At 40.0% G+C, this 17562-nt stretch overlaps 1 protein-coding gene across 6 annotated transcripts in view; it reads right to left on the minus strand.

Annotated features, from left to right (window-relative positions):
- The window catches only part of LOC120900337 (netrin receptor unc-5-like), a 55888-nt gene that overhangs the window by 15223 nt on the left and 23103 nt on the right, over positions 1 to 17562 (minus strand). For all 6 annotated transcript variants that reach the window (XM_040307191.1, XM_040307194.1, XM_040307192.1 and 3 more), the window contains exons 7-8: positions 16736 to 16987; positions 5544 to 5669 (exon numbers count right to left, since the gene is read on the minus strand). In XM_040307191.1, the coding sequence (XP_040163125.1) occupies positions 5544 to 5669; positions 16736 to 16987 (378 nt within the window). The remainder of the gene's footprint in view (positions 1 to 5543; positions 5670 to 16735; positions 16988 to 17562) is intronic.

Raw genomic sequence — 17562 nt, forward strand, 5'->3', positions numbered from 1 at the left:
AGCGAAACGTACTGGTGGAGAAGTTTCGTCCCAGCAGTGCTGGATGATCCCAGGCAGATCATTAACCACCGTAGACTAGCTCCAGTAGATGGTATCAGCAACCTCATATCCTGTCAGCAAACTCTTGTAACTGTCTCAGGTCCTGACATCATTAATGGTGTACGCTGCAGACTACTGATTTTTACTAGCTTTACTAGCGTCACGGGCGTAGTTTCTGGTTAAGGACTCATTTCCTCTTTACGACTTTGTTGCAATTTCGAATACCATGTTGGGAAAGTAATTGTTTTACGTTGAAATGGTACAATTATGAAACTTTCAATGAAAACGAAATGAACAAAAGTCTATACCGGTAACGGACTAGATGAAGGAAAGTAAAGTAATTAGCATAGTGCCGTTGGACAGAATTTTAAATCACTTCGCTGACTAAATCGTACAGTTGCTTTAAGTCTTCAAGGCGTAAAACAGGTATCAGATCTATCGATAGAACTAGTGTTTGTTTGGCAATAAATCAAATAAATCGCGAAATGAGAGAAATAGACAGATGTTAGATGGTAACTGCAGCCAACTGAAGACATTACCTTGCAGTACTAACGATACATGGACAGCAAGAATCAACAAACCGAAAGAAACTTAGCAAGCGTTTTCAATGTCCGAAGACGGTGGAGCAAAAACAGATAGCAATTCTATCTAGAAAAGTATTGCCAAACTCTAACTACTCCTCACGAATGTCATGTCCGGCTGTGTTATTTTTAGTTTACGATATATGATTGCACCAAACTTATCAGTTAGTATTTGCTATGGCCGATAAAACTTATGGCGAGGAAACATGTTTACAGTTTTTTTTTGCACTCACGAAACATTTTATGGCGAATATTTTCTTTTACCTAGGTCCCGTTTTTGTAATCCCTGCCTTTAATGTTTCACTAACAAACACGTCAATTCAATTGAATGTGCTGTGATTTTGGCCTCCCCGAATCCTTCAAAGAAGGATTAGCGAAGATAAGCAACGCATTAACAGCTGTGTCTGGCCGTGCAGCAAAGGCAAGCAAACCCTACTTACCCTTCATTTTACTTTCAACCAGACACCAAAGTGTATGGCTGTGACACCGATATCTACCCCAAAAGTGTAAATATATATCGTCGACAGATATCACGGTGCCGTGGGACTGTTACGTCAGTATCAAACATAAACTTCCGCTGTCTCCGCTACTGCGAAACATAAATTCACCATAAATCATTTGCAGACGGAATGTCAAGCACTTAACGTCAGCAGGTTTTGAGCGATGAAATAATAAATACATTGGAACGAGGACGAATAGAGTTCGGTCTTGTTGTTTGTCAAACGTTCAGCTGTGCCATCAATCAAACCTTTAGCAGCAAATTTCTCCTAATAAATGTCTTTAAATGGCGCCTTGCATATCTTTCTGAAAAAAGGAGGATGCATCTAGCATGTTTTTTAAACGAAATGTGCAAAATGTAACTAAATGTAAATTTAGAGCAACGGTGCAAAGCAGCGTTTAAAACACAAAAAATGAAATTCCTTACACGAGAACTGCTACTATGAACCTATCGAATAAGTCCCAAATTGTGGGTTTTAATCCGCAATCAGAGATTTCATAATCGGATTTTGCAGACTGATGTTCTAGTTGCAGGGAAAGCTGTGAGTTGATTTCCCCAGTGGGAAAAGTGTGTTATTTTTTATAGAACAATTCTTTTACATGAGGATTTTAAAGATATTTGAGTACTTCCTAAGCATTGCTATGAGAATACAAAACAGCATTAAATTTAAAGCTACAATAATTCATAATCCGTTCTTCGTTGTCCCTCGGGAATTGAATATACCCTTAATTCACGGAATAAAATATTCGGCATAAAATGTACGAACGTTGTGCATTCTGATAGTTTGTAGTAAAATACTAAGTAGTAGTAAGTAAATACCGAAAAATATAATTTAAATATTAGATAAGAAACAACATTTATATTATATTTTTATAATATCATAAAGCATAAAGGTTAAATCACATCGCAAAAATAATTATAAAAACATGAATGAAATAAAAGAACTAAAAAACTAACCTACGCAAATTCAAACATCTCAAAACACGTCATTAATAATTCAGTAACCAATCCCGGGCCCTGAAAACCCTAATAATGTCGAGAAAGGCCATTTTAAACACACAAACTGAGAGCAACTAGCTCGCACCGCAGGATTATTATTGCGTAGGCTGTTTGTTAAGCATTAGTTGGCTAGCCTTCGAGAAGTTTTGACAACTTACAAACCATCATCAATCAATTTTCTCGCTTCCCGTACGAACCAGTAGTTGGAGATGTCGGAGGTGTTAAAGACATTGACTCAACATCGATACGGTGGGAGTTCTGGTTCGTAGATTCTTAACTATTTCGTTATGCTTTACATCTGCATACATGTCACGCATGCTGCTAACCTAGGTTTTAATAATTGTTTTCCACAAGGGGGTACCATTCAATCCCCCGTCACCGTGTCAAAAGACACAGCATAAGCACGACAAACAGTCTTCGATTAGATGTCAGAAAGTCAAGAGGGCATTGGTTTACAGTTAATTTCTTCATTTCGTGCTCACTTTGCAAAGGGAGTGTAAGATCGCTACAGGCGTGAAGAACTCGTTTCTGGTAGGCGTGAAACAACTAATGAGCCAGAAAGGAAAGGTCAAAAAGCTATACAGTGAACGAAGAATGTTGCGATATTGAAATTGAGACAATCGGTTCATACGTTTGAAGAAAAACAGAGACTCTCATCGCTTGTTGTTTGCAGTAGGGCAGCAGGACAGATTAAATGTAAGCCTGTACGAAAGCTTTTAAACAAATTAGGAATATGTAAAACAAGCCGTAAATACGCTAATTTTGGCAGGGAACAAAACGCTACCGCTAATGGACTCTGATCAGTATTATGTAAATTTCTGTTGATTTTATTTATCTTAGTTTTACGCTGTCCACTTGCTATTCATTTCGTTTGGAATGTGCAAATGAGAATTGATTGTTGCTTGTAGAAAGTGTAACAATGTGACCAAACATTTGTGACAGACACTATGCTTTGTATTGCGGTAGGTAATTGCTAAGCATTATCGGTTGTTTTGCTGATGTAGTTCGACTGTATTGCTAATGATATGCTTTAAATATTTATTTTTTTTCTAATATTATAAATAAACTTGCAAAGGTTGATAGGTCTGACAACAGCACCGTTAATCCTTAGATAAAATATGATACCAGTTCTAGGATTCGACATCGTGTCTATTTATCTCACTTCAAAAATATAAAATATGCAGAAATATGTTAAAATGCAAATTCACAAAGCAAGAAAAAGTGTTTCTGCTTGCTGCACACGAAACCTGTTTGTTGGATAATCTTATTTAATTGAAATGTGATTTCGATTTCAATTCAACAAATGCAAATGAACGAAACTGGAAGTAAGTACTGGACGGTTTGTGCTTGTGTCTGGGTTGTGGATGTCTATTATCTGGAGAACATCATTACATATTCATAGGGAGAATTTGTAGCGTCTACTCATTGAGACTTGCTCGCAAGCACCGTGGTTACCTTGAATTGGAATTATAAACAACGTCTCTGTTGAAAATCATGATAAATGCGAGGTGTCTTTTATTGATTTCAATGTATATGCTGCTCGATCGATTATTATTACTTTTTTCAAACGGCTCTAAACTAAGAAGACGGATGTGGCATCACATTGAAAGGTACTTCGTTAAAAAGCAATCTTAAAAACCATTTCAATGCGAATACCCGACGGTTGTTTATTGTCAGCTGTGCTGAACTTTTACATAAATATTGCCTTTATATTTGTATTACGCCTTACTTATACTTGCTGCTGTAAACGAAGATTTTGTTTGATTTAAATGGTTGTACATTTTCAAACTAAACGTCTTGCCTTTGAAGTGTGATGTTGCCTTTGAGAATATCTGCAAAACCAGTCCTGTACAGATAACATACACACTCCCCTTTTCAAAAACATGTATTCACTGCGAACAACCAACCGAGTATGCTGTTGGGTAATCGTTCAGAAAAATCACTCACCACACTCGGATTAGACCTCCAGAGGGCAACCTTATGAGCTTGCAGTGCATTCACAGTATCCGCAACCGCACAGTATCCGCACCCCCCAAACCACCCGAAGTGCTTAGAAGCATCAAGCAATCGTTTGGATAGTTGGCTGGCCCAACTATTGCAACCTTTTGGGACCGGCTAAAAAAAGAAACCATTTAGCGCCCGTGCCGAGTGTGAGGAAACAAACGAAATGGCAGTGGATGGTTTACGGAGTGTTGAAGGAATTATGTTTACAAACGAGTTTATGAGCGTTAGCCTTTTATTTTTCAGCGAAGTGTGCCTTCGGGTTTCTGAATTCTTGCGGGTGTGTTTGGCCCATTTCAGGTAGCAATAAACGTTGCCACACGAATACGACCGGACTGGGTATTTGTGAAGATGCATTTTCAGGCAGAAGTTAAAACGTTTTTTCGTTTTTTTTTTTTCATTTTTCTATGCTGTTGTTTGAGACATGTACATCAAACCACAAATTCTCTATGCGGGCACATTTCGAAGCAAAAAAGGGATGTTAACACGTTCCTCTAAAAATAAGACAGCTTTCACTATCAAATTACTCGCAAGTTGAGAATTGGACATGAATCCATTATTCCATTTCAATTTGTCATCACTCAATTACTGGTGCGATTGCCGAAATTGTGTATCTGCTAAGCGTTTCAGCAAGACGGTAAAGCAACCCGCCTGAGCAGCTAACATAAACAACATTTTTAACCGGGTTCTTTGTATCCTCAAACACTACACCCAGCTCTTTCTTTCGCCAAGAAGCTTAGCAATGAACATTTCTCAATCGTCTGATTTGCTGACCGCTGAAAACGATTGATTTGCAGTGAGTGATACCGTAAGTCTTGTACGCCTTGCCGACATGCTGCCATGTCCAGCTGTTTTATGTACTGTTGTGTTGAGAAGGCATATATCTTCTCCTCTTCCACGTAGCTGTAAACCAATGACATAAACCAGCGTGCATTACTTTGTCCACTTTTCCTGTACATTTTTCCGGATCTCTGCGTCTCATGGAGCGATATTTTGCAGACCTTTCACTTGGCGCTTCACCCGTTTTCCAATTAGCAAAAACCAAACTCTCCGTTCACATCATGATTGATTAATGTGTGCGTACAGTAGAACGGCGTCTGTCTTATGCTAACTCTGCTTTGTGACCGAGCCCGTTGTGATGATTGTTTGTAATTTTCTATAAAAGCCGAAAACGAGAGAATCTTTTTGGACCGGGTGGGCGTACAATTCATGCACAGGCTGTATCAATTTGAATGCCATTTGAAAGTGCACACTTTCACCGATCAGGGCAAATGGCATTCTCGTCAAATTGAACGATCGCTTTTGCCATCGATGATTTGCACTCCTCGCGGGTTAATGTTTCATGCCGGCCGGGGTGGACAAGATGGGAGATGGATGGAGCAAACGAAATTATTGCTGAGCTCATGTCATCTGATTGAACTTACCTGAACGAGCCAAATTATAAGCTGGAATGGTTTTCTTTCTTCGTAGGAATTTGGACACGGCAAATACAACTCCTAGACAGAAAGCAGCAACCAAGGTAACCCACAGGTAGACGGACCAGTTGGAATCTGCAACGAAATTAGGGAAAAAATGGAGAGGTGTTTAATAAAACTTTACCGTGTTTTTTTTAATTTATAGTGCAATTGTACTATCTATTTTCTTGAAATTCATATTTTAAAGGTATTTTGGATTGTTGATTGCAAGAAGTGCGATAAAAAAACTTGAATTGTTACTGACATAGAATTTGTTTCATTCATGAGAAACTGTCTAAACTGTCATACTTTATACTTTGAAACAATTATTGTTCGTTAGTTTTGTGTTTTTTTTCGGATACAACCGTTTCCTCTCATAAAAATGCTTCCTTTTCGTAAACACCGACAGCAGTAGAAATTGCACCGGGAATATGGGAATCTCCAGAGAAAAAAACTCGTTCTGTTGAAATCTGTATGCAGAGAGTTGTGTCAAAAATGGCATAAAAACGGGAGAAAGGAAAGAGATAACCGCCCATGTGATTGTTGCTGTGTTTTTATAGTGCTATCGTACGTTGGCAATTAAAACGAAGCCTTAGGTAAGAGGAACTAACATTTGGTTCAATCACTAGCAACAACGGCAGCAGGAATGTGGCATCGTTATTGCACCGCCATAAACATAGGAAATAGGTTGTGGCAGGAAGTGGTGATGTGTCTGCTACCTATAAATCTCTGTTTTTTTATGTATCAAGCAACATGTACAGATTTAAAATGCTTGGATCATAGTAAGACGCAGTGAGAAGTAATCCGAAGACTGAGAGAACCAAATGGAAACAAATGGTTGAAAATTGATTAAATCGACACCTTATAAACCATCTGCTATGTAAACTCATCCTAACTCTTCTTATCAATCAAGCAAAACAATTCGAAAAAGAAGTACACAAAACCAACAAAAAAATGGTTTTTTGATAACATGGTTTTTATTAGATTACCGCACACAAACATGTTGACATCTGTGGGTCTGTGTTACGTCTACAAACTATGTGATTTTGATAGGATTTAATGTTCCGTGGCGCACGCAAGGCGAAACTAAATGCTCCATGACACGGAGAATTTACCGAGCAGGCCAGCTGCAAGTGTCGTGAAAATGACAGAAATAATATTGGGTTTTAGATTATACGTTCGCTAATAACCCACTTTTGCTAAGTGTGCATGGAGAGCATTAATTAGTGAAAACGGAAGTGCAATCTTTCGCGAACTCCAAATAAAAGAGTATTTAAAGCCTTATCTTTTGGAAACTGATGAATGAGTTCAAGACCATTAAATGGTACACATTGAAGTGTAACAAAATAATTGGGTTGTATTAAAAAAGCACTACAAAGTACGGAGATAATGTTGCATTAACCGAAGAATTACTTACTACAAACGAAGCCTGGTTTTAACTAATGTTATAATATAACCTTACTAGATTCCCGGAATTATTTTAAAGCCTTTTTCACCTGTCTTTTCTCCTTTATGAACAAAGGGCAGAACGAGGGGTGTCTTCGTTCGTGTGTCAAATAATCAATTGAGAAACAACGGGATGCCACGTCACCCGGCAACTACCGTCCGCCGTACGTAACCCATTCGCAGGGAAATGTTCTTTCCCAAATGTTTAACCCCACGGGTTTTTATCTCATTCTTAAATCATCCAACAGTGGCGAGTGGTGTGCGCACAAGTTGTGAAAGGTCGCTCACGGTGTGGCCCATCAGTTTTCTATCGGTACGCCGCAGTCATTCGTGAAGGCTTGGCATTCAAGATGCCGCACGGTTTTCTGAAACACGCCATGCGCTATTAGCAATTCGCCGGTCGGTCGGCCGATCGGTCCAGCGTGCTCAGCTAGACAATTTTCAACGGTAATAAACAATAATAGACTGTTACCTGTCTCGTTAATACCTGTGTCGATTGATTAAATGGTTGAGATTAAATTATTTCGCTGCAAGGTTTGGGTACGTAAGCTTGCGTGGCCGTTGCCACAGCCCATCGAGTACCGTTTGTTTTTACGTTGTTGCCTTGGCTCAACCAGTCAAGCCCGAGCCACGCTGAAGCTCCATCGGCTCGTAAATCAGCTGTGTTTCTTCACGCCAACAGGGGGATGGAGAATGATGTGTTCGCATTTTGTTGACCAAAACCGATGGAGGTAATTTAGTCCCAGCTGGACGTCTTGAGACATAAAAACGGGGCACGACAGCATCGCGGACCTGCGGCTAATGCTGCAACCATGGAGCGGATTTTCGGCGGGAGCGCCAGCGAAGACCTTACGGCGAAGCCCTAATCGATTCAGACTAGTCAATGATGAATGTGGATTAATAATAGGCTCTTTCAATCGGGTTGCGCTTAGTTTGGGCTGTTAGTTTTTGTTGTGTGTGTGTGTTTTTTCCTCTTTTTCTTTGTCGGCCGCTGAAAACATTCAACCGTGAACCGCCGAAAAGTTGGATGAACTTTGAATGCTTTAACCAAACGACCACGTTCGCGGGTCATTCGAGCAAATTGGGAAACCTTTGAAGCATTTACGGGCCATTACAAGCTGATTAACAAGATCACACTGTGAGGAGAAAGATGTATTGTCTCGTAAATGTGTTGAATAAACTTTAAGCTTGGTGATAACCGGATGCTGATGAACTGAACAAACATGTTTTTCATTGACAGCGTTTTACAGCGTTTTGAAATGGCTATTGCTAAGCGCATTACGATGAAATGATGAGCTTAAAACATATTCTGATTGCAACCAATTGTAGTAGCCAAATAATTGGTAGCTTCACAAACATGGCTCCGTTGCTGTTCAAAATTCAGGGCAAGTGGTTCGTTTGTACGCACAATTATGGTCCGTCGGTTGGAATTGGTTTGGTTTAATTACGCCCAATATTCGGTTAGCTAAACTCTACGCTTTGCGTAGGTTCCAGGGGTCATTGGTCATTCGTATACTCGCTAAATTTTATTAGCACACACCATACATTGTGCTGCGAGTAGATTGCTCTGAACCCCATCCGGGCGTGGTCGCAAACACCAGCCCGGACCGGTACGATGTACGATGGCACGAAAGCACAGCCATTTCTGACTCTGATAACGCAATTATTGTCAAATGATGAGGGTGCATCGATGCTCGGAACATATATTGGCAGTGCCATAAATGCTGTACATTGTGCGTGTGATGAGAATGGGTGTTGGGTCCAGGATCGTGCCATGTCCGTGGGTGATTTTACATTCAACTCAATTACGGTTTGTCAATATTGGCATCACATCCTTCTGCACTGGACTCATTTACGCTTTTTAGTGCATTTTATTGCAAGGACGAGGCCGATGAACCTACGCATCCTCGTCGATAAATTAGGACAAGAGGTCGGTCACTTCGCACGAAGGAGAGTGGGAGACAGCAGGGCAGGAGGGTAGCACGATCATCGGCTGAACATGTACCGCTGTCACAGTACAAGCGTTGGTGGTGGCTGCGGGTCGCATGTGGTAAATATGACGCGCTGGGTGGGCTTGTTTTCCACACGCATTGGAAAATGTAATCATGAACACTCCAGCAAACATAATAACATTATTGATATTGATGATCCATTCGATAAACGATGATGACAGGTGACGAATGCTTCATCGAGAGCACTCTGCAGTAGAGCTGCGAGTTAACATTTAGCCCAAAACTGTGTTTATCAATCTTGACAATGTGTAGAGAGCAGCGTGTGTTGATGAATAATATATTTTGTGTACAATTTTAATGTGATATGAAGATGAATTTTGTGAAATGAGTTTAGTGTCCATAAATTAGTCAGCGAAGCAACGTAACACATTGCAAGCGTCAAGCATATCTTTCCTTTTTAATTAGGCTTGAAAAATGTAACCAACATGTAATCGAAGCAATGCAGCAATGAAGATGCAAATGCACATTTATGCTCTGGGACATGCACCGAGTCGTGACAGACTAACTTGAAATAAATCCTCCGGTGACGGAGACGAGTGTGATGAGGCTAATAAAAATCAAAGGAATGCCACACACGCACACAAGTGCCGTGACATCGAAGCGACACGTGCGCAGCACAAGTCGACCGTGGCAGGCCGGTATAATTCCTTCACCAGCCACCATTATACAAGAGCAACCGAACAGGAAGCGAACATGAAACAAAAATGCGGCTTCCCTTGAGGTTTTGGCAGAATGCAATCAGAGTGTGGCAAAATAATTGCAACGACAGTATAAATTAACCGTTCTTAGCTCGCGGTTTTTGCTTTTGCTGTTCGCAGTGGCTTTCGCTGGGATCGATGAGGGATTACAGTCTTTTTTGGTGTGTACACAATTGTAAGTAATAAAAAAAAACAAATTACGTTACATTTACGTTGTAAGCTTTGAAGTGAATGGACACAGTAAATATATGTTTTAATTTATATCTTTTTAAAAATCATGTGTAACTCTTAAATCCAAAAAAGATTATCAAACAAATGTCACTAAACATGGCTTTCACGGGGCATTCGACACAGGTTCTCATGCTTAAAGCAGCACACCAGCGTTTGGTCAGCATAACAGCTTCGCGTTATTCGATATGGCACAGCTTATCAGCAGCATAAACTCGAAACTCGGTTTACAGGCGTTTGGGATAATCGTAATTTTTATGGAGTACCATACGAGTTGTTTTATGTAAACGGTTACAAAGTAGAAAGTCGTCTGACATTTCTTACCAGCAGCATTAAAAATCCAAATCCGACCCACCCACCCATTGTTTGCGTTAAGTTATGCAGTATCTTAAAATTCGATACATGCGTTGATATTCCGTATTGATGCGTGAGCATAAACATCAATAAAGCAACGTTTTATGCGCGAGTGTGGGCATGAGCTTGAGCAGTAAAGTAGACTAGACGTAAATTTCTGTCGAAAAAAGGAATAAACTCTCCTAAGCAAACCAGCCGCGAACCGGACGAAATGGCGCGGACAGTGGATTCGGAAATGGTGTGGTAAGCACGCGATACCGGGCACCGGACGAAACGTATAATTAATCATTTGTTCAAGTAAGCTTCGCTAACTGTAGTGCTTTGCTTTCTATCAAAGAACATATCGGATTACATCACTGTTGGTAGTAGATTGTTTATAGTGAGTGGCAAGCGCCCACTGTTTTGTTATAATCCGTGATTGTGATTTGAAAGAGTCGTATAAAGTGTTTTATAGTTTATGTAAAGCCAATGGGACACAGTGTTAGTAAATTGTTTTATTTTGTAGACATCCATAAACACACTATTTTAGCACGAATCCACTGAAAAAGCATGAACTAATAGTTAGTGTCGAGTGAAAGTTAATTAACCAGCTCTATTGATGCATTTTCATTTAACAAATTTAATCAATCTGTAATTAAACGAACGAATTCATGACACTTTACATTCCAGTCGTTCCAGGCTAGAAATTCCAACGTCTAATGGAAAATGTTCACAGCATCTTTCTGATTAGCTGCAAATGAACCTTAGTGTACCTTAAGCCGTTGGATGAAGCTCGCGATAGGGAAAATAGTTCAGCTGCCCACGTACAATCCAATCAGCCTTTTTGTAAGCAACCGGATTGAAACCGGTGTCATTCGTAATTGGAGGATAGTGGGCGTATCGGTTGTAGAGGATTAGGTTAATTAAAATTATGGAAATTTATTCTCATTTCCTCGAGGAGCAACATCTTTGGTACCGCAGCAGCAGCAGCAGCAGATAGACCTGCTGATTCGCTATGACGATCGCGCCTGTCGATTCCGTTGCAGTCCAGCGCACAGTGGTACGATTCAAAAGGGAATCAATCCAAACCATCACCTCCATCACGGTAGCGTGTTTTCAGCCGAGTGTAATCAGTGACTGCACCGCCCGATTTCATACCCGATTGACCGGATCGGGATCGGACAACGTACGCGGGAGTGACATAAAAACGGGAGCGTGCGTGCGGAATGATCGGAGATTGCGTTGGAGGGCAGCCGATGTCAGTGTGTCTTGGATACGAGGTGGCATCACACGTGGAACCATCAGATTTCAAAAGCAATGATAATTTATGGCTTCCTGTTTGGACGTATAAAACTCACCCAACATCAACCATCAATGATGACGAGTGTGGAGAGCCAGGTGTTGACTAATGGGCTATTAAATGAAAAGCAGAAAGAAGACCCGCGGACCACTTTAGATGACGGAAAGATGATTTTACTGAGGTTGTTTTTTGAGGCATTTGAATGAAGAAGTCTTATTCAAGAGATAAAAAGTGAATGCAAAACGGCAAGATGAAGCGGTTCAATTCGCTTGCATTGCATGTATCATTGCATGTATGCACATTGTGGACATTTGGTAGTAGACATTCATACTGTGCTGACACCACTAATGGGAAATCGTTGTCGAACCCGTGGCTTCCAACTCGTGGCTGGACATTTTCGATGGCCAATGTTCGCTGTCAGTGATGGGCTGCAGATAAGATAAGAAGTCTCCATCTGGTATTTTGGCGTCCTTTCGATCTTCGTGCTGGCCCGCTTGATGGTCTGTTAATGTGGATCGCCCTTTCGGCCCGTTATCTGTGCCAAGCAAATGGGCGAGCATCACCATCAAAAAGTTGGGGACAGAAGGGCGGACTGTAATGGTGCGGTGAATAGTTTAGTTTGATGAAAACGTTATCATTTTATGATAATCGTTGGTCTTCCATATTGCACACGCATTTGCAGCCGTTTCGTTTATGGAACATATCAAATGGTGTCATTGTAGATAGCGAACTGAAAGGGTCTTGGACGGACGAACGTGTATTAGTTTATGGGCGTATAGATCTACTGTGGCTGGTAACAAACGCCTCTGTGAAAAGTAGTAGGAATTTCAGGAATTTGTTTGTAAAGAAGTACAAGGTAACATAAATTAAAAATTAATTTGTCGGCCGTTCATGGTTGATACTGAGAAGCTAAATGTGCTTCTAAATAACTGATTAAATGTCTAAACATTGCAAATAATATTACAGTTAATACGGCATTTGAAGATTCTACTCAGAAAGTGGGAAGTTGTCTCCGATGAAGAATATATTGCTGTAGACGACGCTTTGCCTTTGAATAAAGAAAATATAAGAAAGGCGTATAAGAAACTATTCGAGGCGAGCCCCTCGTACATGCTATATGCCACAGTGCAAGCCATTTCTTTGTCTCGTTGCACTGGCATGTTTGTGACATTGATGAACGTTTGACTTCTACGGAGACACTTCATCATCAATTTCCTCGCGTCGAAATTTCACCGATAATTAATGATGTCGTCGCGGTTGACGACAGACGAACAAGAGAAGTCGACATCTTCCAGAGTGTCTCCGCCGCGTAGCGATGATGAAGTGGAAAACGAATTCTCAAAATAGGCTAGCTCGGATGGGTTTGTGTAAATCAACAACAATTAATGTTCGTTGAATATTTTTGGTTTGAAGAGTTTTCGATTTCTCTTAATATCTAGCGAGAATGAACGGCTAGTTAGTTCGATGTTGGGTATTACTCAACGTTCACCTCCAACATTTCTCATGTCGAACATTTTTCTGTGTTTCAGTCTTTCTCGTTGCCGTTGTCTCGGGGAAGAAGCATACTGTTATTTGATGAGGTCGTAAAGGTGCAGTGCAGTGACAGCAACACTTCCCATGCAATGACTGAAATGATGCTTCTCCAATTTCTTGTGATGAATTGAGGGTTTTCCCTTCCTTTGCATCGCCATAACTGCAGCTTAGATACTGTTTTCTAGGTAGCAATGTTTTCTTGCCGGAACGGCGTTGATTGCTCAGCATGTGTCTTGTAAACTCGTCAGTCGGAACAACTGCTTCTTGTTGGGTGTGTTTGTTTGTTATTCCCACTTTGTGTATGTTTTGAGTGTGGATGCAACACTCCATCCATCAGTCATGGATGATGTTGATGTTAACTTACTAACCGATTAGTTTCAATAAACTTTGACTCTACAAAGTTGTGCATACTACTGGCCTTGGAACTGAGTCATTAACGAAGAAGACTGTATATGTATACATTTTAGTTAATGCATACTGTTTATCTTTATACTTGCATGTAACCTTGAAGCAAAAACTGTGTTCATCCCAAAAAAGGCTAATTTAAGAAGTTAAATATGAACAAAACGTTCGGACACATTGGGGAGAGTTACGATTCGTGAGTCTATGCTACTATTTTCATCTTGGGGAAGAGTTGGTTCCATCTTGTTGTGGATTTTCTTTCTCAACCGATCCAGTTTGCTCCCTTCGTTCGAGTGTAGGAGCATATGTGTTCCAAAAACTCCTGAAATTAAATTTATATCCTAAACCATCTGATGCCAGCCAAGTAATGCACTTACGAGTGGCTCAAGCATCTGGAGTTTACTAGCAACCCTAAAGCATTGTCCATCGGCAACATCAAAGTGGGGGGGAATGAGATCGGTCGTTCCCTATTATGAGCCGCCGCCTCGGACATTGATGCAGACCAGACACAACAGTGTACCAACATTATGCTGCAATATGCAAGTGGATACGAGGTATATGGCGCCACCGAAAGTATAAAGGAGAGCTATAACTGGTGCGAGCGACATGAAGTGCTTTGAAACAAAGTTTCCCTTCTTTCGGCAAAGGGAGGCACTTCATAAATTGATGTACAGTTAGTCAAGAGAATCAAATTTTCGAAGCGATCAAAATGGTGCTTGGTACATTCGCTTGACAATAAATGAACTCGTTTGCACATCATATTGGGAGTAACCATCTGCTCAATCGAACATGGTAATAAAAACAGCCGATATGAAATTTGAAGGCAACAGAACTATGGCAAAGAATTTTGTCTCAGTAGGAGCTAGGGATAGGGAGCTGGAACTCAATAGTATGATACACTTTTAGACGAATGAATCATTTTAAATGGTTTTGTATGCATACTTCAAACAACTTTGAGGTAATTTTACATTTTTTCGAAAAAGTAAAATTAATATATAAGTTGAAATCACTGAAAGTAATGAACTTCTCTAAGGTTTTTTGCCTACGTTTCACATCACTGTACACATTTTCATCTTTGTTGTGCTTTAGTATCATAAATTTCAAGTATGATAATCCTTGGGCAAGTAAAAATTCAATACGAGTATGAGAAAAAAAATCACCTTACGTTGGCGCACGACCAGTGTCTTCATTGTTTACGCTCAGATACCATTCGTTTGTTGCTACATGAAGTGAGAATATGTTCATCTGTGCTACTGTCCTGGGCCAAATACACTGTACACGTTGGATGAGCCCAAAGCACATTCAATTTATCATTAGGAACACCTCCAAAATGATGCAGAATAACGGCGGCAATTTGGCCATCCTGAATGATTTGTTTTAGTCCTTCGGTTTTATAGTCCTTGCTGCTTTTGCTTATTTATGTTTGGTTAACGTCTTTGCGCAAATATGTTAACCAAATTTATGATTCCATTACCGATAAAAAATTACCATCATCCACGCACCGGTACAGCACGCTGATCTATCCTTTTATCATCAGCATGGTGGAGGACAAAGTTCGACACCGGGCTGACGGAAGTAGCGTAGCGAAGCTGCTCCTGTTCGCATCATTAATTATATTTCACCCTCAATGCCAGTGGCGTTATTTTCCTGAGGACTTTTCCGTTGAAGATGATGGGCTGTTAATTCGGCATAATGAATCACGAACGGAAATCCAACGCGGTATCTTTAGAAACGAATGCGCTAAAGAGGAATGTGGGGGAAAAATTCTTGTGGTAAATCTTTAAATAAATACGCTTTTAAGTCAAGCCCATCTGGATGATAGTACTCACGCTGTAAAGTGCTAAGAAATGTATGTACATTTCTTTTTTTCCTCTATCCTTGTTATGTGTTGGAATTTAGAGCGCTGTTTTATGCGTGAAAATATTTCAATGTTCATGGATTTCATGGAGACGAATTATTAAATTAAGCTGTTTCAAAAATCAATTATCTGTGCTTGCTATAGTTTTTACCAAAGCGATTTGCACTCCCTGCTATCTCGTATTTACTTTGCCCACCGTTTGATCGGAATCGATTTTTTCTTTATGTTTCACACGACCTAGACTTCATGCTGAGCAAGAAAATTGAATTATTATAGACCTGGGTTAATGTGATTTATGTCGTACCTTTTCCAAGATTTATGTTGCCCAGAAGTGCCAAATGCAGCAAAAAGAACCACCCGAAACCGCGGGCGAAAGTTTCCCGCTGCGCTCTTTAAATATAATTGAAAGCACCTTACCCACCCGGCTACTTGAGGTGACTTTTGGTTTTTGTGTACTTGGCAGCAAAAAGGTGCGAAGAGGCGAATTCTCCCTTCCGGTGTTACACCAGTGCCAACAGCCACTTGAAAATTGTTTATACCCATCGGATGAGCGCTTGTTTTTTAAAGGTTCCATTAAATAGAGAACGCAACGAACCCTGGAATCCTTAAAGTCTGCCCTGTCCTGCTGGATTTTGTAGATGTCATCTCAATCCTAACGATCGTGACATTTTCCTGCTTTTCTGTCTTGTCATCCAATCATTCCCTGGGAGGACAATGTATTTGATAATCTCATTAGCGAATCCAAAAAGGTTGTAGATGTGCTGGGATGACCGACGAGGAGGAGTAAAACGTCTTGTGGATGTCTTTTTTACAGCGTTTTGATCGTTGTGTGTTTTTTTCGTTGCTGTTTAAGTCCAGATTTCCAAATGGTAAGGGTAAGCACGTGACTTTTCGAATGATAAGAGTACGAGCGAAGAAGGTACGTACGATTGTATGTTGTTGAAAATTTTAGCTTCTTTGCCGTTTTAGCATTTTGCTCGATACGGCACTAGATTCGCCTCTTGCTAGGGAATAGAGCCACATTGCTGAATGGTGGCATCCCATCATGAAAATATTGTTAATGAATAATGAACAGTTCATATTCAATTATCAGTTGCAAGGTCAGCATGTTTTGCGAAAATACCGTAAACAAAACGAAGATGATTTTTTCATAAACATCGTGTTAATAAAGTAACATATTTAGTTTTTTCTTGAAATTCACATTAGAAAAGCTTGGACTGAAAAGTATGTCCACTTCCACTGCTTAGTTCTCAGTACACAAATTTAAGGCATCATAAGTAAGGAACTATTTTGGTATTTCGAAAGTGTCAATATACTTATAAAATATACATATTGTATGCACTATAACTTACCTTGCGCTGTGTAGTTACATAGCCCCCCGGTACATTTGATGGACTGTTGACTCTTTCCGGCACAATTGACGATAGTTCCACTATCGATCGCGAAAGCTTGGGCTGAGGAACTGTTAGCTACCAAGGCAGCCGAAGTCACTGGTACGGACCCTAGTTGAGTGGCCGACGAGCTACCGACACAGGAGCGCTGTCGAATCTGGGTGCAGTCTGGGCCACACTCACTCCACTCGGACCAACTGGACCATCGTCCGGCTGCAATTGAATTTTATACGAAAAGGCAAAGAGCGTTAGAGTTGACGTTAAATATTGACGAAGACGTTACACAAGTCGACATTCCAAAGGTAAAGTATTTCCACCAAAAAGGTTCAATGTGATTTTATTTCATAAATGGTGATGGTCATGCATAGTTGATGATAGTCATGCAATTTAAATGAATTTGGAGTTTTGAAGAGACAACTTACTACATAAAAATTGCACATAACATATTTGGACCAAAATTATTTGAAAAAAGTTAGAGTGGTGTGTACTATTATTTCAAAGTTACAAGACTTAAAGCATGCATACAAGAGTTTGAAATAATAAGAAAATACAGATACAAAATGTGAATGAATGCATGAAACCTTACCGCTTAATTGATATCCATTAGGATTCACAATCTGGACATCGTCTACTTAACAATGGTAGATGGACGGTAAATATGGATCAATGATGATAATATGAATTAATGAATATTTACTGGGATACTCGTGTATAAATTGGATTAATACAAATGGAAAATGAATTCAATCTAATGTTTAAACTAATTTGGGATAATACAATAAAGTTCA

The sequence above is a fragment of the Anopheles arabiensis genome, chromosome 3 (assembly GCF_016920715.1).
Source record: "Anopheles arabiensis isolate DONGOLA chromosome 3, AaraD3, whole genome shotgun sequence".
NCBI classification, from domain to species: Eukaryota; Metazoa; Arthropoda; class Insecta; order Diptera; family Culicidae; genus Anopheles; species Anopheles arabiensis.